This window comes from Kryptolebias marmoratus, linkage group LG14 (assembly GCF_001649575.2).
Source record: "Kryptolebias marmoratus isolate JLee-2015 linkage group LG14, ASM164957v2, whole genome shotgun sequence".
Classification (NCBI taxonomy): domain Eukaryota; kingdom Metazoa; phylum Chordata; class Actinopteri; order Cyprinodontiformes; family Rivulidae; genus Kryptolebias; species Kryptolebias marmoratus.
In genome coordinates, this window is record NC_051443.1 from 6351808 (window position 1) to 6377313 (window position 25506).

The following is a 25506-nucleotide window of genomic DNA, read 5'->3' on the forward strand; positions in this document are numbered from 1 at the left end:
CGGGGCGTCAAAAACCCAACTTCTTTCCTCTTCTTGCCCGGACGTCACTTCCTCCTTCCTCTCTCGCTTCCATCTTGCTCCCGCATGTGTCTGCTGTTAGTTTACAGGTCAGTGAGGAGCTTTATATACCTTCTTCCCTGCACTGTTACTCCCTGATCCGACGATAAGAGGTAAACGAAAGCCTTCTCCGACTCGACGGCTGCAGTCCGCCGGGGTTTGACGCTAACGCTGCTGACGGCTCGGCTCGGTGTGGCGGGGTGAAACGCTGGGGGTGACGGGCCGAGCGCTCCGCTAAGCTAAGCTAACCAAAGTTAGCCTCCAAGTTCTTGGAGAAAAGCTCAACCACGCCTCACATATGTTTAATGGAAGTCAACTAAAATTAACCCCCTTGCGCTACGTGCTGTCTTGCTGACTCGTTTTGTTTGACCGTCTAGGAGTTTTTCTGTGTTTTTTGCTCGATTAAAACACAAATCGGAGAATGTTTAGCAGTTAGCTGCTAACCGAGTAACACCAACTGAGCTGCTGGCTTCTTGTTGAACAAAGCTACTCATAACTCGTTTGTGGCTTTTTAAATGTTTTCTATCAGTTTTGAAAATGATCCCGACTCTTATCATACCCTCACTGCAGCTGCTGCTGTTTTTTTTTAATCTCGATTATTAAGAATGCGCTGTTACCAACAGGGAGGGACACTAAACTGGATTTTAAGTCCTATTTCACTTTGATAATGTGTGAACACATTTGTAAAAAGAAATGAGAGATGTAGCTGGTGGCTATTGTTTATTAAAAGACCAATTACATAGTTTGCAGATCTGTTCTGGCAGCAGGTGTGAGAAACTGTCTAAATGTTCAAAATAGAAGAAGTCGGAAAATTGTCAATTAAATAAATTACTATTTTTTTAAATGTTTAATTTTATTGAATAAACAAACATACAATTTGTGCCAGAGGATAAACACAAAATGGATCCAATAATGTTCTTTCCTTATTTCATGAAACTTGCTGACATTCATCTAATTAGCTGCTAAAGGCAGCCTGTCAGTGTTACCTTCTTTAGATCAGGTGGCTCTTGACTAAAGGAGGAACTTTTAGTCATGCTTTTTTTGAAGCTGCTAACTAGCTTCTTATTCAGATCATGTGCATCATTTGTTATACATCTCTGTGGTTCAGCTCTACTACAGAGACAGAGATCACAATTCAGCTCACCTCAGAAGCAGGAAACACAGCATCCATGTGGTCACTTTTCTTATAACTAAAACACTCAAGCACATGTTCAGCTGTCTGTCAGCAGTACGGCTGCACATTATGTCACAAATTTATTGTCATCACACTGTCAGTAAGCGCAGTGTCTGTATCACAAAGGACTGATTGGACTGCAATAAATCATAGACCATTATATTTCAGAACAATGCATTCATGTTCTGCTGCCAATGATATATTTGGTCAGTCCAACACTCACTGGCCTTAATACCCACACCTGCTTTAGATGATAGTGACGATAGAAGAGAAAGTGAAGAAAATGTGGGTTTACCGCAGTCGATATCGTCATTGCAGTATTAGTAATATTGCATATTGCAAGTTATTCTAATATTGTTAAACCCTCTTCATCAGGAAGCTGCACACTGGTCTTCACATCAGCAACATGGCGGCAAAAACTGGACATCAAGCTCCTGATGTTCCTTTACAAAAGAAATAGAACAGAAGTAACATTCTGCTCAACAAGCATTATTGCTTTAGACTTAAACTTTAACTTATCTTGTGGCGTTTATTTAAAATGTTTCTTTATTTAAAAAAAAAAGAAAGAAAGATCTTTTAAAATAACCTGCTGATGTCCTGGTGTTTTAGCTGAAACAGATTTGTAATTTAATGCCAATACTTGTGATTAAATTAGGATTTCAGTCTTAATCTGTAAAATATCTATCTAATGAGAACAGATACATTTGAATGAATCATTCAAATGTATCTGTATATGTCAGAGAAATAGGCCACACTAAAAGTTTGGTACTCATGGTACTTTTTTTCCCTTACAAACAGCAGGTTAGTTGAAGAGCTGTAGAGATACAGTTTGAGTTCAGTTCAAATCTGACAGGATCACTGCAGTCCTGCATCTTAGTGAACATCATGTTGGTTAGAAACAAATCAAATAATTAAGTTATGCTGGTTCGTCTTAATCCACACCACTAATTCTTTGAGTAAGAGTCTTGTTCTCTGGCTGCATGGTGTTTTGTGTTGTGGTTACTGCATTGTGTTTTACATTTAAGTCCATAAATTTATTTTAATTATATTGACTTTTTTTTTAAACTTTTAGTTAAATCTCAAGTTTTCCTGTAAACTAACTGCACAGTGACTCTGACACTGTTGGATTTTGTTTCTTTGTAGATGAAAGAAGCAATAATGAATCAAGAGAAACTCGCTAAACTACAAGCACAGGTCCGCATTGGCGGAAAGGTAAGAATGCAACAAGTTTTAAAATTTTAATTCATCACACCACTTTCTCCGTACTTGAAGACGTGCAGGTATCTAGGATTTATCTGCCTTCATGGAAGCAGTGTCGCAGGTAGTTTATTAAAACATAATTAAATAAGAGGTAAAAGATGAGAATTTTTTTTTTCCAGCTTAGTGTTGTCAGCTGGTGGAAAAACTTTGTCTAAATTCTGAAACAGTTATCCATTTGAGTTGTATTTTGAAGGATGCCATCAGTCATTTTTGTCCAAATGACCCATTTTAAACTACAAGTCTCATATATTTACCCTGATGGCATTGACAGAAAAAGTTCTGCAGCTTTACTCTGCTTTACTCTCTTGAATCTCTTAGGGAAGTGCTCGCAGAAAGAAGAAGGTCGTACACAGAACAGCAACCGCAGATGACAAGAAGCTCCAGTTCTCCTTAAAGAAACTTGGTGTAAACAACATCTCCGGCATTGAAGAGGTATGCCTCGCAGAGCCGTCCTGCAGGTGAATCTGTGCCCGTGCAATTTGGTATTTTGCTGCTAATTTTGTGAGGGCTCGGCCTGTTCCAGGTTAACATGTTTACAAATCAAGGAACAGTCATCCACTTCAACAACCCCAAAGTGCAGGCCTCCCTGGCAGCCAACACCTTCACCATCACTGGCCACGCTGAGACCAAGCAGCTGACCGAGATGCTGCCGGGCATCCTGAACCAGCTGGGAGCCGACAGCCTGACAAGCCTGAGGAGACTCGCCGAGGCCCTCCCCAAACAGGGTTTGTATCCTCAGCTTGTAATAGGGTTGGGTGACTATAGGAGCCAATGGAGTCTGTCTATTTTATTTTATTTTATTTGAAAGAAGATATTTTCCACTTCATTTTGGCTAAGTAAATTTTTTCCTCTCAGGAGTTTTGACCTGTAAATGAATGGACAATTTAAATTAAACTTGAACACACTGTAGTACACCCTGATTGCATGCAATCCAAAGCCTCTAACTTTCTTTCAGGTGTCTGTCCAGCAGGCAGTCAGACCTACGGCAGGCTGGACCACTGTGGGACACCACTGTTGTCTTATTGCTCGGCACAGATCTGCACAATTTAGGCTACTTGTTTAAATTAGCAGCAGTACTGGTTAAAATATATATATGTTGTCATATTTAAAATCACAACTGACAAAATGTGGAAATATTTGTCTGAAGAAAAATCAAGCGTCATGGTTTATTGTAATGTAGTGGCTGCAAAAAGACCCAAGATAAAAAACAAAACAATTGTTACTCCAATGTTGTTGAAAACTTCTACTTAATGGCTCTACTTTTAAAATGTAGAGTCATTTTAAGATCAGCTAAAGAGATATTTGATGATAGAGACGATTGATGCATCAGAGGTTCAATCAGTGCTTGTTTTTTTTCTTTTTTAATGTCATTATTCACTGCTGCGTTAAGATTGTTTATAAGACACTGAAGCCACAGCTAGTTCAGTTTTAACTGAACTGACAATAATTGTCTGTGGTAACTCCTTTCTTCGGTGCGCTCTCGCAGTCCTTGTGGCGCACCAGAATTGTGCTGATCAAGAAAACAAGTTGGTTTAAGACATCCTGCAGGTTCCAACTTTCAAAAATATTCTGTGCTGTGGCAATAAGGGATTATATGTTCCAAATCAGTGACTGTTAGTTTTGGCCACAAACAGCTCATTTCCATAGTTACATGAAGAACAAGATTGGTCCCAGTCGATCTTGTCTCTGGAAATAATAAATAAATTTAAAAAATTTGTAAACACACCTCCATAAATATGTGGACTGATGAATGACAATCAAAAGATTTGCCCAACCCCATCTTGTAACATGTTTTATCTTTAACAATTTTTTTTGTAATCTTGTTTCCTGTCCTTACATCCTTACAGCTGCAGATGGAAAAGCACCGATTGCAGCGGTGGAAGAGGAAGATGATGACGTTCCAGGTGAGAGCTAAAATGCTGCTTGTGTTTAAAAACATCCATGCACAGCCATCGTTTCCCCTCAAATTAAAACGATCATTTTTCCCTTGTCTTGGTTTTATAAAAGTTTTAAATTTGGCTCGTCAGACAGGTCACACAGACTCCATCAGTCACTCCTGATGATGGTGCAACGTGGAGTTTCTGTTTGAATCTCATGTTCACCGTTTATGGGAGTGTGCGGCTCAGTTTGCTTTTCTTCCTGGTGAAAATGGACCGAACACATGAGGTTGCCATTAGAATAATGTCAGCTTTTCCCAGGACTTCTCTCCCTGATGCAACAAACGATTACGCTTTTGTTCAACAGTTGGAGCAGTTTATGGCTCGGGGGGGGGGTTAACAGCCATCACCATCATGTTGTTCCTGGAGTTCAGTTTCCTTTTGTTCTCCCTCTGAAGGGAACATGTTTACCCAGACCTCTTGACTTGTTTCCATTTTAACCCCCCGACCCTCAGAGACGGGACAGATTTCTCACATTTCACCAAGTAGTCGAAGCCAACCTTTTGATGCTCTTCACCATGATTTTCACAGCTGGTCTCCGTAGATGTGAGCCGCCTCATATGTCGAACACATTGCAGTGTGTACACGAGTGGGAGTGACGAGACCGCGTTACATAAAGTATCGTGTTTCCGATAAACACACGTTTCCTGAATCATGCTCTGGCACCCCAGGAGTGCAATTCGTGTAACCCGTCTTTCCCGCTCGGTCAATTCACAGCTCGGCCTTTTTGTCCTTTCAGATCTGGTGGAGAATTTCGATGAAGCATCCAAGGATGAGGCCAACTAGAGGAAACGGGAGATGTCAGGACATGGCAGGACCACATGGGGCACAATACGTCTAGAAAATCTATTTGAAGAGGTGGAAAGTTAAAATTAAAAACCCTGAGATGACTAATATGACAACTTTTTCTGTAAAATGTGCAACACCTGATTAAATTACTTGCATACTCTAAATGAAATTTTTTTAAAGTAATTTAGTAGAATAGTGTCTGTCTGAAAATAGGGGTTGCAGTATTTAGATGTAAGGTATTAAGTCATTCCACCTGTTTGCCACCAGGTGCTTCAGATGCTTGTTGTGCTCTTTCTGTGCAGTTAGAGATTGTGTGTAAAATGTGGTGTTCGGTGCTCCTGCTGTATATCTGTTTCTTCTGTTACTGAACCTGAACTCTGTGGCCTCTCTGAAACCCCCATATCTGGAATAAACCTTTGCTACTGTCAAGAAACAGTCAAGTTCTTTTTTTATAATTTCATTTAAGCTGGTCCAATGGTTAATAAGATATTTTGCTAACCCGACAGACAGTTATGTCTGAGTTTCCCTTTTGGGCTAGTTACCTCCATGACCTGATAACAGAAAAATGGGGAAATGTTTTTTAAAACAAAACAAAAAAACCAGCCACAATTCCATATTGTTTGTGTAAACAGTCATTTTTACACTCAAATGAATATCAAAACAAAAACGACAGAAGCCATAAACGACTGGTGTAAAGCTTGTTGCACACTCCGCAAGAACAAAGTCCGTTCCGGCCAGGATATTTAATACTTAACGAGAAAGTGGCGCAGAAGTCTATAGCAAGAATTGCAACATTTCCGCAAAAACCACACCCCCTTCAAATTACTGACCAATCACACCCCCACATGAGAATAAAAAAAACAGTTCTGCCCGGCCCAAACGAGCTGCCAGAAAAATGAAAGACTCGTCTCGTGACCCTTGGGTGAGAGAACAATTTTCTCAGTTCTTGCAGAGTGTGGAGCAACTTCAACGTGAGCAGTAACTAAAAGCATCATAATACCCTGTTTGGTTATTTAATTGCAGTGTTCGGTCTTTTTAAAATTCACAACACATCTAAATACAAGGAAAAACTGATATTCTGAATAATTCAAATAAGTAAGTCCAGTCCCATCAACACAAACAGCTACATATCACAAATGGTTAAACCTTGTGTGCTTGAGATGAAAATGTTTCATTAAAATTCTTTAACATTAACTATCATGGTAAATAGGATATGAAAAAACCTCTTAAATTATGGTGTAAAATGAACAAACACTCAAAGTTAAAACAACGCAATGCACTTTTTGCAGCAAACTTCAGGTGAACTGCAGTGAAGAACTTTTCCATCAGTGTATCATGAATAAATTCTGAACAATAAAGTGCAGAGTATGACACCTTCAGGAAGGGCAGAACTGAAAATTCACACAGAAAAAAAACATGTGCATCAGGCCCACAAGTTAAAATAAATAATTATATAAAAATGCTGCCTTTTTAAATATATTTTTAAAAGAAAATCTTCCTGCAGGCTAACAGACTTGTTCAGCACCCAGAAATGTCCTTTCAAGATCTGTTGTCCTTCAGTACAACAGTTCACTCTCTGATTCCCATCAGTAGCTTCAGTAAATGTGTCTCCATCACCTGTTGAACTGAACACACAGACGCGGTTTTTGTAAGCAGGACTGTAGAATCACCAACACAGATGAACAAACCTCAGAAGAAAAAGAAAGTCCGCCCACCCTTTTTCAGTTCTAGGGTTTATGTTTCAGGACATAATAAAAATGATCTGGTCTTCACCAGGTTTTAAAATGTAGGAAATTGAACTTCAAGTGAACAAATACACAACAGATTCCGCCATGTCATTATTTCTTAAACAAAAACAACCAAAATGGAAAAGCTGTGTGTGAAAACCTCAGTCCACCCTTTCTGCTTCCACAGGATTTCAGAGGTTCCGTATCATCCAGGTGCTACTGATCAGATGTATTGATTAACTGATCATCATCAGTGTGATCAGCTCTATAAAAGCAGGAGTTTTGTCAGTTTGCTGGTTTGGAGCATACAGGTGAGTGTTAACACAATGCCAAGGTGGAAATACGTCAGCAATGACCTTAGAGAAGCAACTGTTGCTGCTCATCAATCTGAGAAGGATTAACGGTCATTCCCAAACTATTTGGAGTCCATCATTCTACAGAGAGGAAGATTATTCACAAGTGGAAAACATTTAGGATAACTTCCAAGCAAATTCACCCCATGGTCAGACCATGCAATGCTCAGGAAAATTACAAAAAACCCAAGAGCTCCATCTGAGACTCTACAGGCTGCTGTTATCAGATTAAAGGTTAGAGGTAATGACAGGATGGTTAGAAAAGGCAGAACAAGAAGGACTTGTTTAGAAGGGTAGCAGGAGAAATCCTTTTCTCTATGGCAGCATGACTTAGGTTTGAAAAGTTTCATCTGAACAAATCACAAGACCTTAACAACCCACAATGCACAGCAGCACATTTGGAGCAAACGCAGCATATTGACACAAACACCTCATACAAATTGAAGCATGGTGGTGGAAGGCTGATGGTTTGGGCATCGAGTCGAAAATGAACTCCTCTTTGGACCAAAGGATCCTACACTCAAATGTGAGGTCATCTGTCTGACAGCTGAAGCTTGGACCAAACTGGACCACGATTCAACAGAACAATGATCCCAAACACAGCAGCTGATCTACATGAAGTCCAGAACCTCAACCTGACTGAAGAGCTGTGGTCGGACATGGTGGAATCTGTTGTGTGTTTTTGTTCACTTGAGACTAGATTTGAATCATTTTAAAACCTGGTAAAGACCAGATCATTTTTATAAGGTCTTTATATGAAAATTACTTTAATCATTATCAAACCTTTCCAGAATTCGCAACATTTTGCAACCCTAATTATGACAGTCTAACAAAATAGGAGGATATTCTGTATGATTTCATGCAGGTCTAGTTACTCTTCAGTGCTAAATACAGCCAAAGACAATGTTTTATTTTCAGATACCATTTCGATGGCCCATCGCCACTGCCATGTCCATGGCGTTGAATCCGGAATCTGACTCCACAGTCGTATCAGCGCCACTCTCTGAAAAACATAAATCACACCACAAAATAATTAAACTGCAGCATAATGTACAAGGTAAAAAGGCAGATAATGTTTACTTGTTTTACTAAAAAGTTATCATTTCACCTAATAAAATCTCCACACAGCGCACGTGGTTTCCATGGACAGCGTACAGCAGAGGAGCTCCTCCGTTCTGAAACGCACCAAACGCATGTTAAACTACATCACCAATTTATATTGTTGCCCACTTTGTTAAACGAGGTTCAGTGAGGTAAATCAGTTCTCACCCAGTCATATTCGTTGACATCCACTCCACAGTCAATCAGCATCTTTACAATGTCAGTGTAACCCTTACTGCAGGCCAGAGACAGAGCACTTTCCCTCCCTTTGGCCAGCAGGTTGGGGTCAGCCCCCTGCAGCCATAGTTGATACAGAATATTTCAGTGAATTAATGCTTTCTCTTTGACATTTAAGCAAACAATGGGATGAGTTGTTTCTGGCCGTACGTTTTGCAGAAGAAACTCAACAACAGCGATTTGTCCGTGTGCAGCAGCCCACATCAGAGGGGTGAACCCTTCCTCGTCTTGGAGGTTGATTACGGTTTCTGTTGGCATGAATATAAAAACATTTAAAGTTACATTTAGGACATTTGCAAGTACATTGCAGGCACAATGAAAAATGAATGAGTAAACGTAGACATAATGGTATGGTGCATGTCACATCAGTTTGTTCTAAAGTGTCAAGAAGCGTTGCTTTGTGTTAAAAATAAAGTACGGATAAGATTTGGCTGTATTTTCTCTACAGTTCACTTGTTTTACCTTATTTAAGCTACTGAGCAGAGATCTGGGGCAAAATTACATTCAATTCACTTTTCTATTCTTACCAAAAACAAACAAAACGTTGTTCAGGTAATTTATAATGTGGGTTTTGGCGATCATACAAATCCAATATTCTTACATCTTAAAATATTGGAATTTTAAGATTTGGAGAAAAACCACACAGCCCATTTTTTGTTCTCAACAATCAGGAAATATCTAAAATATGTTTTTTGTAAAAAACAGGAAGTTACAATTCAAGGTGTCTCTGCAACTTTCAAACTGTTTATGTGTGTACGACTAGAAAAAGGTTTGTTTGTGCATGTGGAGGGAGGCTATAGCTCATAGATCTTTGGGTTAAATAGCTCAGCTTTTATCAAAGCTTAATATTACTGAGAAATTTCACTCTGGTGTGACTGCAAACTCAATATGTTATGTTTCTGGGCTGCTGGCATGAGGGGAAAAAAAACAGAGGATAAAACTTTAAGTTGGGGAAATTGAGAAAAGGCAGTATACATTATTTACCATATATTAGATCATTTAAGAGAAAAAACAATAGTTTTATTGGTTTAGTTTCAAACACTAGTGGTTATGAGGGTTAATGCATAAATTCACAGTGATAAAGCGTGTACCTTGTTCTATCCTGCTGGCCAAAAACACCATTTCTCCCTGAGCTGCCAGCTGATGAATTGACAAAGCTGAAAGAAAAAGAAACATTCATGAGGAAAGGTCACAACATGGATCTGAGATTTCATGCTTACTTTGTAAAGATCTAAGTTGAACCAACAGAAGTATTTACAATGAACCAAAAGAGGTGTGGAGGAAACCTCGTTCCCACGGTGTTTGTTGGTCAATGTGGTGGACTGCTTGATCGGGGAGAAGTGTTTTGTGGTGGATGGGGTGTAAACATGGCGCACTTGGATACCCGGTGAAGGTGAAGTCTGGATATTGCACTCAGCTGAAAGAAAGAAATCCGTTTGTTGTATAACCACGCTGCATTTCTGTTTACGTGACACACGGTAGACAGATTGTTCTTACCTTTAAATAAAACCGAAGCCACCTCCAGGTCCGAGTTCACCTGGTCCTGGATGTTCTTGCTGTCCTCCTCGTTGAGTGACTTCACAAATCTGGAGCACACGTTCATGTCAAAGCGGTTGGGCAGAATAAACTTGATGCCCATGGCCACATTTTGGGGGTCTGTGTCATCGGGGGACCCACCCACCGACTGCTCAGTCTTTATGGCACTCAGATCGGGAACCACGCAGATCCTCTCCACGTCCTCCGAGACCAAAGGACACTGCGCGGTCCCCTCACCTGGGACGGTAACATTCTCCATCCCGTTACTGAGCTAACACACCGAGACTCAACTGAGGTCACCGCGCGCCTAAAACACCACGACGAAAGCAGAAATCACCGGTAAATGATGCAGAACACTAGCGAACCTCACCGTTAGCCACTTGTTAGCATGACAGTTATCGTAACCTTTCATTAGTCAGAGTACATGTAAGGAGAAAAAAAAAACATTTTACCATGTACACGACTTGTGCATAAACGTTACCAAAACAGTTTAACTAAAATGAAACAATTCTCAGTTTATGCAACATTTCTATTCACGAGTAATCTTAAAATCTGATAGCCTGCATCTCTGTCGGTGTTTTGATTGATTTGCACATGCGCAAGGTGCTCCTCTTCTTCGGTGGTGTTTATTGGTGATTGGCAGCCAGTTTCAAAGTGCATTACCGCCACCTACTGGACTAAATAACTAAAGAACTGCAGATACAAAAACTGACAAAAAAATTATTTTGTATTTTATTTTCCTACTCCGCTCACAGATCATAAAGTCAATATATATTTCACTAAATCTGACTAATAGCCATTCACAGAATAGGAAAGCATACTGGATCCTAAACAATGCATTACTTAAATTAGACACAGTAAAACAAAAAAATCTGCCAAACAATCTCTTATTTTTTTTGACAAAGCTAACACTGAAAAAATATGGTGCCACCTGGGAACTATTTAGACAGTATGGTTCCGATTTTAAAAAGTCCAAGAAAGCTGAAGAAACGTGATTCTTAATGTGAGATTTGCAATTCTACTCTAACAATAAATTAAATACTTTTTTCTATTAATCATTTACAAAATAACAATAGGGGAGTTCTACAAGCAATTTAATGACCAACTTGCTCCCTTTCTTGCCAAAGTTTTGAAAAAGGCACTTTCCCCCTACCTTAAATCAAGGACCTCTTACCCTTATATTTAAGCCCAAAAAAGACAAACTACTCATTGATAATTGGTGTCCTATATGTCTTTTAAATAATAATTATAAAATCCTTGCATCAGTATTTGCAAAAAGACTTAAACCGGTACTAAATACAATTATTGGAGAGACACATAAGCACATTTCCAATAACATATGCTTTGTTCTTGATATTATGGGCTATTCAGAATTAATTACTGATAATTGTTTCATACTCTTCTTAGACTTTTAGAAAGCGTTTGATTCCATTAATCACAACTTTATCCTCAGCTGTCTTCATAAATGTGGATTTGGTCCTTACTTCTGCAATACAGGTAAAACATTATATAATAACACTAATTGCTCTGTCAAATTAAAAAAAATGGTACCTACCCTAGATTCAATTTAAATCGAGGAATTAGGCAGGGTTGCCAAGTCTCCCCTTATCTCTTTCTTTTAGCTGCTCAAATTCTTGCTGACTACATTTCTATAAATCAACTTAAAGGTATTTCTGTTTTTGGTAAACAAATCTGAATTAGTCAGTTTGTTGATGATACTACTCTTTTTTGAGATAGTAGTCAAGTTTGTCATGCTGTAAACTTAATTCAAACTTTTTCTCATGAATCAGGACTTAATTTGAATATAAACAAATGTGATTTTTTTTTGGTTAATCTTTGACATGTTTGTATGCATCGATAAGAGTTTCCCACTTCCTAGCAACCTTTTCGGGATTAAACGTCTGCTTGAAGTGTCCTGTCAGTTTCTCAGCAGACTCGATCCACAACAATTTTTTGTTGGCTTTAGCTGTCTGAAGCTGAGCATTGAGTTTCGCCAGGGTTTTCGTCAGGTCTCTATTGTCCTTCACACGGTCATGAATGAGCTCTATTACAAACAATGTCTGTTTCTTACTGAAGCTTTTATTTGGTGGGTTAGAGCTGGTTGAAGGGCTGCTCGCTGTGCTGTAATACTCACACTCAACTGAAACAAAACAAAAAGCAAAAAGTTTAGCAAGATAGAATTTTGCTAACTATATTGCTATCGTTTATGGTACTATTCGTATTGTTACTACTACTAATATCTGGTAAAACTCGAGAGGTTGCACAAGGTGAACTTTCACACTGAGGCCCTCGTCCATGTAATATATTGACGGCTCCTCTGCACTCTGATCCAGGCGGCCAGGGAAAGGAGTCCTTCTCTCCTCATCCACAAACATGTTAAGGTCCATGTCGAGGTAGACTGACAAAACAACACATGCACGGTTATCACACAAACAACCAGGCTACAGCCTCACACAGTTATCAGTAACAAACAATGTAAAGTTCTCACACACACACTAAGGTCACTGGAGACCTAAGATAATTTTTTGGCCATTGTTGAATGTAGTTTCATAGTGAATTAAACCTAAATGCCAGCGTAGTTTTGGCATTGCTTTATAAAATTTCAGCCACCAGGGCTTTAACTAAACGTAAACACCCAGACTTTTGTTTATTATTATTTGTTTTATTACTTTCTTCAAGCCATTCTGAAATGTTTAAAAAAACAAATAAACTCATGGCGGTTACAGCCATATATAGAGAGAGTACCAGTTCCTCCTATTAGCATTTCGTTGTCTGCCTAATAATGTTAGCTACGATGACATAATGGTCAAATAACCAAAATTACTTTTCAATCTTACTTGGAAAAGATAACCCCACGTGATCTATTTTCAATACTGCACCGGTTTTTGCAACCGTAGGCTGAGCAAAATCCAGTCGTAGCTGCTCGCTCTGTGTTTACTCCTGTTGGCTCTTAGAGAGAGGAGAGACCCATCCAATATGGTGGCGACGCAGGATGCGCTCTAGCACTTAATGAGGCATCTATGTATTCATGTCTGCGGCTACAACACTGTTAATATTAATGATAATAATAACAGAGCGGCACAACGTAACGTCCTGCACATAAACAGTTTTAATACTTGCGATATACACATTAAAAAGTACTAGTTGTACAAGTGATTAAATGTGAAAAGCAATTAAGAACAAATATTAACAGTAAAAGTAAGAGAGTTTACTTAATAACGTTGCGAGTAGCAGCCATCCTAACTAGGAGTAGTTGGAGTTGCTCCCACTTTCCGAGTGGGATGTCCCACCTGAGGTGTTCCCGTTGAAATTTATGACTAGGAACTTGGAAATTTCCATTTCCCAGGACTACTGAAACGTCACAAAGTAATAAGTTCAGTTTATGTTCTGGACTTTATTATTATTACCTGTAAAGTTGACACCATGAGTGAAATGTGAAACAGTGACTTATGATAAAAATAGCTAATGTAATTCCATTATACAAAACTGGGAACAAACATCACTTTACCAATTACAGACCAGTTTCTTTGCTGCCACAATTATCAAAAATATTAGAGAAACTGTTTAACAAACAGCTGGAATCATTTATGGAAAAGTATAAACTGATTAGTGAAAGTAAATATGGATTCAGATTACAACAATCAACAACATTAGCCATCATGATATAATAATAAATAAACTGGAAAGATAGAGGGACTATTAAATTGGATCAAAAGTTATTTGGAAAACAGAAAACAATATGTACAGATGGAAAATTTCTGAATGTGTGGACATTGCTTGTGGTATTCCTTAGGGTTCAGTGTTGCGGCCTAAATTATTCATTATTTACATAAATGATGTATGTTATATGACACAAAATATTAAAACTGTTTTATTTTTAAATGACACAAACGTCTTTTTTGTTGGAGATGATATAGAGTGGTTGCTTGATGATGTAACTAAACCTATGAACAAATTAAAACTGGTTTGAAAAGAAAAAGTTGTCCTTAAATATGACTAAAACAATAATAATGCTGTTTGGGAATAGTAGGTCAAATAAAGAAATCAAAAGAAGGATATATGGTGTAAACATTGAAAGAGTAAATGATTACAGATTTCTTGGGGTCATAAAATAACATGGAAACCTCAAACTAGATACAAAGTAAACTGTCAAAAAGTCTATTCATTTAAATAAAGCCAGACATGTTCTAGAGGAAACAGGTTTTTACATTCTTTACTGTTCACTAGTCTTATCTCATCTGAGTTGTTGTGAAGAGTTATGGGGCAACTACAGAACTTCACTACAGTCATTAATAACATTGTGCAAAACGTGCAAAAAAGTAATCAATAAGGTCGGTTATTTGGATCATACAACACATTATTCATAAAATCCAAACTGTTAAAATCTGCTGACATAGAGGAAAAATTATTTCTTACCAGGAAACATTCAAAAGGTTTTCTTTAAAAAGGAAGGACTTTATAATTTAAGGGAAAATGTAAATTTTAAATTTTAAAATACAGAACCACAGGATAAAGCTTTTGTATATCAGTATGTGGGGTGAAGCTGTGGATATCAATGTTATTGTTGCTGTTTAATGAAGTTGTCAATTATTACTGCATATATTGCATATTGATGTAACATATTAGGAGGTATTGATGCTTACTCATCATCCACATATGAATGCATTGTAGCAGTTATAGATATGAATATATTAAATACTAATTAAGAAAGAATGTTGACAAAAGCCCCGAGGTCAGTGGCAGAGTAACTTTAAATGCTGGATCAGGTATTTCTAGAGTCCTGCCAACAGAGGGCGCTATTGTCTAAAAGGTTAAAATTGCACGTGACCTAAATAAAGACTCTTCTCCGTCCAAATGGTCTTAAATCGTTTTATCTCGAAGAATTAAAACTAACAACAGCCAAAAAAGAAACAAAACATCATTATTAGGGATTATTTAAATAGCTAACTGTGTTCTTATGACAATATATTGTAGCCTCTTATCCGTGTCCTCATTTATTTTGATGTCTGAAGGCAGAAATGGTGGGAAAATCCTCCTAATCCTCTTTTTTTCACATGAAATAAATCATCATAAACATATTTCTTCTAAGTGACTGTGATCAGAATCCCAATTAAAAATTCAAACTGATTGTGTTTCTTGCTCTGTTCTGATCTTGAATAAGAATTGACCTTTTTTCTTAAACCCCAAAAGGTTTAGATTATCTTTGCTGTCCGAGTAAATCGAAAAACACATATTTTGAAAATGTTGTGTATTTTTACCGCAAGGTAAAATCACAGCATTTCAGTAATAATATCAAACCTGAAAGAGCACTTATTGTAATGTTTTTTATGTTCATATTTTTTTTACTTTAGAGGTACATTAGATAAGGTTTACATGATTTGAATATGACACAAAATGACTTATTTCATTGCTACAGTACTTTTTTGGGGTCTAAAACAGTTGTTGTAGTATTTGACACATTTTATTGGGTAGCAGCAGGAAGTGTAAGAAACATGCTAATTTTTTGGTGTAAAAATGGAAACTAGGTAATCATTAACTAAATGGTTTAATGTGAAAAAGTTACCTAGTTAAATAGAATAGGAGCCGTAACCGATTCAACCCAACTTTATTGTAAAGTGCTTTAAACTCGACCAAAGTGCTGTTCAGAGTTGACAAGAAAACAGTTCATGCAAGACAAAAATACAATTAAAACACAAGAAAATTCAAAATTCAAACCAAGCATTTTCTTTACCTGCGTTTTCCTTTCTGGGTCACAGGGGAGCTGGTGCCTATCTCCAGAGGTCACCGTGTGAGACGGGGGACACTCTAGACAGGTTCAAAGAACAATAAAAAATACATTAAAATCAGCTCTTTACAAAGTGTTAAAAGCCAAGGATAAGAAATGGGTTGAAAGAAGCGTTTTAAAAGCAGACAGCGAAGAGGACGTTTTTGAGATGGAGGGGCAGCAGCTCGGTCCACTGACCTGAGAGTCTGACAGAGAGCGGGTAGGTTTGTGGAGGTATTTTAATAAAATAAAATATTATTATGGCCAGCAGCTTTAAACGATTAAAACTCCTTTTAACAAGTGCCCTGATCTGGCTGTTTAGCTGAAGCTCAGGATCCAGTTTGACCCCAAGTTCCTCCACTCAGTTTGCTGTACTGGGCCAACATCCTAAATCTACAGGGGAGGTCCCAGTGGTGCCACCAAAAACCACCATTTCGGTTTTGGTTTCATTAAGATTCAAAAGGTTAAATGCCAGCCTGCCCTTTTTGTCCTCAAGACACCTAACAAGCAGACTGATGGAGTTTGAATCTGTTTTTTTTTTTACATCTTTTAGAGGGACATAAATCTGACTGCCATATGCGTAGCAATGGAACAAAACGCCATGTTTTCTGAGTACGGAACCAAGTGAGAGCTGACGGAGAGAGAAAAGAAGAGGGCCTAAAACTGAGCCTTGTAGGACTTCACAAGAAAGAGGAGAAAAAGAGGATACTGAACCATCAAGGCTAACACAGAACGTCTGGTTTACCAAATAGAACCTGAACCATTCCAGAGCAATGGCCCTGATTCCCACCCACTGTTCCAAACAAGGTCACAGAATATCATGGTCCACAGCGTCAGAGGCAGATGTTAGATCTAAAATCACAAGGATGACACAGTCACCAGGGTCAGTAGCTGAAAGGACATTATTAAAAACTTTAAAAAGAGCTGATTAGTTGTTGCTCCTCACAAAGGATGAATAACTGACTGCACTATCCTCTCCAGGCCTTTTGGAGGTAAGAGAACCTTTAGAAACTGGCCTAAAAATAGCAAAAATGGTGGTATCCAGCCCAGGTTTTTTATTTAGAAGGACCAGGGACCACACCAGAGGACGAACTACTGTTGATAAGTTCAGATACTCGGAGAGTGGGGAAAAACCTCTTTAAAAGGGAGGAGGGACAGTATTGTTTGGAGAACCCAATGACTTCAAATGACTCATAATCTCCTAAAGAAAAGACCGAGTCACAGGTTCAAACCTGTCTGAGATGCACAAGCAGGAACCCATACTGAGGGATCACAGGCAGGAGGTGAAATTAAGACATCTGGGCAACATCTGGGCTGGGTTTCCTTTTGATCTGATTTTTGTTTTGTAACTTTGCAGATGCTGTAACACACATTTATAGAAGAAAAACAAAACAGCAGTAACATGTTTTTTTTTTTTTATCTGTGATGTTTGTCTTCTCTTTGAGATTAGGAGAAGCTAAGATTTGATTCGATTTAAGGTTCATCATTTAAAGTAAAAAAAAGATGATGTAATGATCTTTTTTAGCTTTTGTTTGAATGACAGAGAGGGAGTCTTAATACTTCTGAATGACGCTCTTTGAGCCTTCACTGTAACAAAAGATTAACGTCATTGTGTTGCTTTTGTTCGTCTCTGTTTGTTCACACGGGTTTCAGTGAAGGTTTTCAGCTGTTCCACTGAATTTAAAAAAGCCTACAAACGTCACTGACGCCTGGAGAAGCAGGAAACCACAGCGTGCACAGACAGATTGCTGCTGTTTATTATTTGGACGCTGTAAGAAACCACTGTTTTCTCACAAACAATTTCATTTAATGCTCATCAGTTTGTTCAAGGAATTAAGAAAAGGTGGGGGGCCACCCTGGACAGGTCCCAAGTCCATCGCAGGGCTGCATAGAGACAAACAATCATTCACATTCTCTCCTTGGGTCAACTTCAAGAGTTACCAATTAACCTAACATGCATGTTTTGGATCTGTGGGAGGAACCCATGTGAGCACAGGGAGAACATGTAAACTCCACCCAGAAAGGCCCCAGGCTGGGAAGTGATCCTGCCAGTGGTGGGCTGTCAGGGCCAGCAAGGCCTTCTCTGATGGCCTAACATAATCAGAAATCATGATCATAATTATGATAAAGGTAAATTAAAATTTTAATTTACTTTCCCTAGATATCTAAAAGTATTCATATTCTCTTCATGTCATATTATGCTCCTTCCAGTGCTGTTGTTTTTAGGTTAGATTCCCTAGACTTTCCATCAGCAAACTGCAGTTGGATCTTTGTGTCGAAAAGGGCTGAGTGACGTCATACGATGCGTCCCCTCTGATTGGAGGAATTTTAAGCATGTATTTCTTCAACGAGTTGCTCTGTATTTTTTCACCATAAAGTGCAACACACCGCAGTTTATAACTAACAGATGATGAAGGTAAAGGCACGGGTCTGACTGGTCATGGTCTGGTCCCGGTCTGGTCCCGGTCTCGTCAGTCCTTCAGGCCGGTGAGGGGGGCGGGGGCTGGACCAGACTAGACTAGAACAGCCCTGCAGGAGGAGGAGAAGCAGCTCTGGCGACACCTGCAAACAAACTCTGCAGCTGACTGTTTCCCGGAGATAAACACTCTTTGTGTGGATTAAATAAGTGAAAGGTGTTTTGAACCCCCGAAGAAAACCGGAACCAGGAAAAAAAAAACCAAAACAAAACAAACAAAAACAAAACAGAGTGGAGCAGCGACGGATCGGACTGAGTCGAAGTTGAGACGGACAGGTAGGCAGGCTGACTTCTTAGTCTGTTAGAGGAAAAAAGTTATTCAAGAGGCTGTTTTTAATGAACAACGTTTCAGCAGCTCTGCTTGACACGCTGAGACTGTCGGGATATCGATCCAAATTAAAGCTACTTTTATAGATACGCAGAAGTTGTGATGCGTTCATCGGTCATTATGTGATGGTGCGTTCGCGTGTCCGTATGTGACAGTGCTTCCCCAGGTCTAAACGTTATGGTTCATTCACAGGTCTATATTTCATGTAGCATTCACAGGTCCACAAGTATCGGTGTGTTCGCTTGTCTATAAGTGATGGTGCGTTCACGGGTCCGTAAGGGATGTCACGTTCAGGAGCCATACGTGATGAAGTGTTCATGGGTCCTTAAGTGGTGATGCGTTCACGTGCCCATAAGGGATGTTGCGTTTACACATAAAGTGCATGCTTTGATCCTTCAGTCTCCTGCCTCCTCCCAGTCTACTGTTTGTTTTTACGCTGCAGACATCATTTCCTTTCCTATAGGTCGGGGCAGCATTTAATGTGTCAAAAGAGGCAGATGTTGTGTAGATTACAGGCTGCTAGAACACTTTGAGCTGTTCATTGCTTGACATGACTCCAGAGCTGTTTTGAAACTGTAAAGCTTGTCTGTTTACTATAATTAAAAATAAAACAAATGAAAATAAAAAATATATATAAAGGGTTGTTTCCTGGTGTCATTGAGCTATCAGAGCAATCCCTCATGGTTTCATCCAGTCTGTGATGGCAGCTTGGCATGTGAGAGGAACGATTCAGTCATGCACCACCTGACACCAATCCAGGAACTGCAGCGAAAGATTTGCTTACGCCTAGAACCACCGCAAAATGTTTGCAGGTGTCACCGAATGTTTTCTAGCTGCAGTTTGATGGCGTGCATTCTCCTGTTCCGTGTGATGTCTGTTCCCACGCTCTCCTCTGCAGCTGATGGCCTTAATCCGGGTCAGGTTTCTTGTCCTCTCTGATCTGCAGTTACTGTAAACTGAAGCTTGGGACAATGACTGACACAAATTCTCTGCATACTAAAACAACTAACGAGGAAAAAACAAACAAACTCAGATTTAATTCTCGCAGCTGCAGAGTCTTGTTTTGGTTTCCAGATCACATTGTGTTCTTCTCTGTAGACGATATGATATTGGAGCTGCGACCCAGACTGGTGCTGTGTGTGCTCAGGTCGGGTCTTTTAAATCTTTTATGAAATAAAGGAAACTGGAGCGTTCACATGTGTTGACCCAGTCGGGCGACACCTGCCAACCGAACAATGTTTATTCTACAAAATGAAATGTATTCTGTCTTCTGTTCCTCCTGACAATAGCCGATCCCTCTGATATGTGTGGGGCTAAAATCACTGACGCCCATGCCCAAGGTTTCCTCTTAAACCTGATATGCATATTATTGTTAGCTAAACCCCAGAGGACATCAGTTAGTGACTGTAGCTGCTGCTGCTACTGGATCATTTACTTGTTAATATTTAGAAAAATGCATCAAATAATCTGTGAAAAGTGCAGCTATCAGAACAATCACGTTATAGCTTTCTGTAAGTTTATGTTGGTGTTATTTTCCTGTTGTCCAGTTGCCTATTGTTTTTATTTATTTCAGTATTTAGTTGTTTTATTTTTCTAATGAATAATGAAAGCGAATAGTGGTCGATAACGTTTTTGTCTCTGTGTATGCATGCATCTGTTATGTCTGTTGGCAAAATATCTCATGAACCACTGAACAGATTTTAATGAAACTCTCAGAAAGTAATTAATTAATAGACATCTACAACTGATTAGGTTTTAGAGTGAACCCTGTTCAAGGTGGCCACCACAGCCAACTGATTTTAGAAAACACAAAAATAGATATAACTTGGTCAATTTTCCAGATATTGAGCTAAAATTTGGTGTGGTTTTAGCTGGGAGTCATTTCCATCCCATAGTCTGAGAACTAACTGATCACACAAGCTCTTTTTTCAAAAACCTTCAGCATTAACTATTAGAGGTAACTGTGTGTGTCAGTTAGCAAAATATCTGGCACACCACTTGACAGGTTTTATTAAGACTTTCAGAAAGTATTCACTGGATGTACATCTATGACTGATTAACGTTTGAAGTCAACCCAATTAAAATGGCTGCCACAGCCAACTGACTTCAGGAATCACATGAATAGCTATAACACAATCAGTTTTACAGATATTGAACTAAAATTTGGTGTGGTAGTAGCTGAGAGTCAAACCTGTCACGTAAATGAAGTGCTAACAGATTGTGTAAGATCTTGCTTTATCAAGTGAGTTTGCACGTAACATTGTTTTCAAAGTGGGACCAAAATGGCTCTAACTCGGTGGGTGACATTTAATTTAATCTCATACTGCAACAGAGATAGGGTATAATTTGGACTGAGTTCTAGCCTTTCACAGTTCTAACATAAAGAGGAACAAGTAGCCTTGCTCGCTTACACTGACACTTACAGTTAGAACTAACAGTTGACCTAGCATGCACGTCTCTACACTGTGGAAGGAAACCCATTCGGTACCAGAGATAACTCACTGGTCGCAGTTGGTTTAAAATTCCCAAACAGTCAGCTGGGCTTCAGGGTCAAACTGTGCTCACTGAGGCGACCATCAGCTGATGCAGAAACAACGTGCTGCTGTGCAGCTTTGAAGTCATGCACAATTCACAGCGGATCGTGTGTGAGCTGATGATACAGTTACAATGGTGCCGCACGCTGCTGCATGCTGCCTGCCAACTGGTGCTCAGACAGGTGCGGTCTGGAGTCCACTCTGGGTTGTGAAACAACCCGTGTGGGTTCTGAGATGATCTCCAGAAACCAAAGTAACTGTAAAAATGATTCCTAATGAATTATTTTTCACTATTTTTGACAAGAGATAAAAAACAATGAGCATTAATGGATAAAAAATTACAATGGTTCTTGAAGCTGCTAGTGTTGTCAACATCCATCCATCCATCCATCCATCCATCCATCCATCCATCCATCCATCCATCCATCCATCCATCCATCCATCCATCCATCCATCCTGCCTGCCTGCCTGCCTGCCTCCCTCTTCTTATCCGTGGTCAGGTTGTGGAAGGAACAGGACCAGGAGAGAAACCCAGACCTTCCTTTCCCTGGCAACATTCTCCAGCTCCTCCTGGGGGGGATCCCAAGGTGTTCTCAGACCAGAGAGGATTTAAAATCCCTTCAGAGAGTTCTGGGTCTGCCCCGGGGTCTCTTCCTAGTAGGATGTGCCCTGAAAACCTCCAGAGGGAGGCACCTAGAAGGAATCCTAACCACATGCCCAAACCACCTCCCTGACTCCTTTCAGTGTGGAGGAGCAGTTGTAGAAGCTACTACAACACAGAATTTTAGCTCAACTTCTGCAAGACTGACTGAGTTATAGCCATTTGTGTGTTTTCTATGGTTGATTGACTGTGGTGACCATCTTGCTTCGAGTTAACGCCAAAAGTTAATCAGTTGTAGACTACATCCAGTGATTACTTTCTGAGAGCTTCATTGAATCCAGTGTGCACAAAGGAATTTGCTGACAGACAAACACATACAGGCATGGGCTAAAATATTATCTCACACCTTTCACATTATGGCAGCGAACAATAATAAATAAAAACAGACACTGACAGGATTCTATACCATTGTGCTTCAGATAAACAGATAACTGCATGGTCTAATAAGAACATGATCATAGATTAGACCAAAACCCCCCTTCCACACGGCAGAGTGGTTTCTGGTGTTAATATTAACCTGACTTTAGAGTAACCTGACTCTTTTCTCTGCAGGTATCTGCTGGATGGGACCAACATGGAGGTGAACAGAAAGGTGCCTTTATATGTAAGTAGCTCTGATCCTCTCTGTTTGTCCCTCTTGTGTCAGTGTGGATCTGTTTAGATTTTCTTTGCCTTCCTCTTTATCAGAACGCAAACACTCTCACCGGCCATTTTCCCCTCCGTCAGTCCCAAGAAGCCCTTTGTGCACTGGGTGACCGGCGCACCTTGTGTCACAGCTGAAACACAAGCCTGCAGGGTTTCAGTCCCAAGGGAAGCCGGGCCTTACACAAGCTGTTCAGTTCCTTCCACCAACTGAAGATGACCTCTAGAGGCATCCATTGAACACAAGGGTCTGAATATAACAATATTATTCCCAGTTTTATATCTCCTTTTTCTTATTAAAACACAGGATGTATGTTTGAGTGAAAGGGGTGTTTAGCTCTTTTTCTCTTTTAATATTTTTATTATTTCCCCTTCCCTCTTCCACATTTTGTCTCGCTGCCATGTGTTTTAGTGTGCGTGTGAAAACCTGGGTGGGCCAGCCACTGAAGCATTGCCAAATTTTTTTTTCTTTTCTTTTTTCGGAGCAGAGTGTCTGCTTGTTTTGCTGCATCACCGCTTTCAGAAAGTGGGGGAGGGGGTTTGATCCAAAAAAAGCCTTCCCTCGTACGGCTTGTAAATCATTGCGCGCTCCTGGTTACACCTCTCGGCGAAGAGGAAGTGAAGTCTCCACCCTGCAGGGTCGCAGCTCAGCCAGAGCAACTCCCGCTGCAGAATGAGATCCAGATCTCAATCCTGGGTTTTGTGCAGACGAGCAGTGGCACTCGACTGTGAAATAAAGCCTGCTATTATGCAGGATTGGTGAAGTTTGATGGAGTGCCCCCACACCTGTAACTCTGTGTCAGAACAGTTACAGATCAGTGGATGTAGAAAGTGCCAGAGTTCCAGTGGTAAAGCAAGGTTTTATTGAGGTAAAAACAGCAGCTCGTTCAGTGGATTTGAAGGGGAATAACATGTGTCTGAGCAAAAAGAGTTTGGGTTTTTCTAACTTCTGTTGGTGAAGATTGAAGTTCAGTTCTGCTGGAAAAAGCAATATACATCCCTTACTGATAACCTGCAAACACCAGGCGAAGTATTTCTTGAAGGAATGCATGTTGCCCACCACCTTTCATACCACGGTTTTAGGGTTAAAAAAAAAAAAGTTGCAGCCATTCTGGTCAAACTTAGAAAATAACATTATGGGTGAATTTGTGCAATATCACGCTTAGAGTATATGTTGAGGACAAGTCTCAGCTACTAATGCATCTTATTTTAACTCAATAGCTATAAAACTGACTGAGTTACGATTATTTCTGTCTTGGCTAATGTTCATTAGCTGTGGCGGCCATCATGAACAGGATTGACTCTAAAAGTTAATCAGTTGTAGATGATATGATATTTAGGTTTTTGTGCACTGACCTGTTTATTGTTATGGCCTCATCTTTATAAAGAAAAGAATAAAAAAAAACTTATTGCTGTGCTGTTTTCATGCTACAAGATCCTGCAGAAGACACCTCTCTTCTCATAGCATTAATATAAACAAGCACATGATGAAAACAAGCTAAAAATCCACAAAGCTAAACATTGACTTCCTAAACCACTTCGCAGACTGATATTTAATATATTCCTGGCAAAAAGAATGAATGAATTTTAATTTAATTTAACCCATTTGGTTTGTAAACTGGCATCCTACATTTCCTTCCTAATGGCAACAAATCAACCTGTGAACTAAGAACACATTTTGTTTTTCTCAGTTCTTCTGTGCCTTCACAAGCACAGCTTTTTTTGATAAAGACTGAAAACGGCAATGATAAGGTTCTTATTTTTCTGATAATTTACAACATTGCAGAAATATTTGTAATACCTTTTAAATTTTAACACTTTCAGCCACAGTCATTATATATATATATATAAATATATATATATATATATAAATGGTTGCCCTACAAACAAGCAATAAACTTTAAATTCTTATTAAATTACAAAGAGATAAAAAAGAAATACATTTTAGAAAATAAGAATAGTCATCGAAGAAAGAAAATTCACCCTTTTTTAGATCTAGTGCTTTCTGTATCAGGACATCATAATATGTTCTGGTCTTCACCAGGTTTTAAAATCATTCAAATCTAACCTCAATTGTACAAAAAACACATAACACATTCCACTACATCATTATTTTTTAAACAAGAACAAAACCAAAATGGAAAAGTTGTGTGTGGAAAAACTAAGTCCACCCTTGTTGCATCCATAAGATTTAAGAGGCTTATCTGGGAAGGGTTAAATGCTATTTACAAACTATTTAAAGTTCATCATTCTACAGAGAGAAATATATTTTACAAGGGGAAAATATTCAGACAGCTGCCAGCAAATTCACCCCGAGGTCAGACCGTGCAATGCTCAGAGAAATGACAAAAAAAAAACAAGAGCTACATTTGTGACTCTGCAGCCCTCAATCAGCAGGATATAGGTTAAAGTTCAGGACAGTTGAAAAAGACTGAACAAGTATGGCTTCTTTAGAAGGGTTGCAGAAAAAAGTCTCTTCTCTCTAAACAGAACAAACAATGTAGGTTTGGAAAGTTTAATCTGAAAAAACCACAGGACTTTTGGAACAATGTCCTAACAATATCCACATGAGACCAAAGTAGAGATGCTTACCCACAGTGCACCGTTTCTTGTTTGGTGAAAACCAAACACAGCAGATCAGCACAAACACCTCATACCAGCTGCCAACATGGTGGTGGAGGGCTGATGGTTTAGGCTCCTTTCAGTCATTGAGTCGACCATGAACTCCTCTCAGGGACGTGCGGTCAGGGGAGGCAGGTGAGGCAGAGCCTCCCCTGTCATCATGACAAGAAAAAAAAAAATCATAACATAAAATTAATATTAATATTTGTCCACTGATCTTTATGTATGAGTAATTTTCGAACATTTTTATGGTCTAAATCGCATTTTTATAGTCAAAATCGCTGAAATTGCATATTTCCTGTTCAAAT

The 25506-nt window shown here is 39.2% G+C and overlaps 3 protein-coding genes across 10 annotated transcripts in view; 2 read left to right on the forward strand and 1 right to left on the reverse strand.

Annotated features, from left to right (window-relative positions):
* btf3 (basic transcription factor 3) lies at window positions 1-5646 on the forward strand. Of its 2 annotated transcripts, none has more exons than XM_017427563.3 (6): window positions 1-107; window positions 2375-2443; window positions 2810-2923; window positions 3015-3216; window positions 4339-4395; window positions 5168-5646. In XM_017427563.3, exons 2-6 carry the CDS (start codon window positions 2375-2377, stop codon window positions 5212-5214), a joined length of 489 nt encoding a protein of 162 aa, XP_017283052.1. In that variant the 5' UTR covers window positions 1-107; the 3' UTR covers window positions 5215-5646. The 2 variants fall into 2 exon arrangements, with proteins under 2 accessions (XP_017283052.1, XP_017283053.1); XM_017427564.3 differs by having other exon boundaries at window positions 24-170.
* Window positions 5401-10766, reverse strand: ankra2 (ankyrin repeat, family A (RFXANK-like), 2). The gene is made up of 8 exons (XM_017427562.2): window positions 10133-10766; window positions 9894-10052; window positions 9727-9792; window positions 8786-8883; window positions 8567-8692; window positions 8406-8472; window positions 8220-8300; window positions 5401-6842 (listed from the first exon to the last, which is right to left on the reverse strand). The coding sequence occupies exons 1-8, from the start codon at window positions 10428-10430 to the stop codon at window positions 6787-6789; spliced, it is 951 nt and encodes a 316-aa protein (XP_017283051.1). The 5' UTR covers window positions 10431-10766; the 3' UTR covers window positions 5401-6786.
* A 7581-nt stretch (window positions 10767-18347) lies between these two features.
* Window positions 18348-25506, forward strand: part of arhgef28a (Rho guanine nucleotide exchange factor (GEF) 28a) — an 84364-nt gene continuing 77205 nt past the window's right edge. For 5 of the 7 annotated variants that reach the window (XM_037979532.1, XM_037979534.1, XM_037979536.1 and 2 more), the window contains exons 1-2: window positions 18348-18687; window positions 22487-22538. In XM_037979532.1, the coding sequence (XP_037835460.1) occupies window positions 22509-22538 (30 nt within the window). In that variant the 5' untranslated portion in view covers window positions 18348-18687; window positions 22487-22508. The remainder of the gene's footprint in view (window positions 18688-22486; window positions 22539-25506) is intronic. The other 2 variants (XM_037979533.1, XM_017427570.3) reach the window with 1 other exon arrangement.

What these genes read in the sequence shown, in the direction of transcription:
- ankra2 (XM_017427562.2), bottom strand. Translation starts at nt 10,430, where the DNA reads ATGGAGAATGTTACCGTCCCAGGTGAGGGGACCGCGCAGTGTCCTTTG. An exon ending in GGCTTCGGTTTTATTTAAAG is followed by an intron (nt 10,053 to 10,132) that starts GTAAGAACAATC and finishes TCTTTCTTTCAG; the next exon opens with CTGAGTGCAATATCCAGACT. An exon ending in CTGTGTGGAGATTTTATTAG is followed by an intron (nt 8,301 to 8,405) that starts GTGAAATGATAA and finishes TATGTTTTTCAG; the next exon opens with AGAGTGGCGCTGATACGACT.
- btf3 (XM_017427563.3), top strand. Translation starts at nt 2,375, where the DNA reads ATGAAAGAAGCAATAATGAATCAAGAGAAACTCGCTAAACTACAAGCA. An exon ending in AGGTCCGCATTGGCGGAAAG is followed by an intron (nt 2,444 to 2,809) that starts GTAAGAATGCAA and finishes TGAATCTCTTAG; the next exon opens with GGAAGTGCTCGCAGAAAGAA. An exon ending in ACATCTCCGGCATTGAAGAG is followed by an intron (nt 2,924 to 3,014) that starts GTATGCCTCGCA and finishes GGCCTGTTCCAG; the next exon opens with GTTAACATGTTTACAAATCA.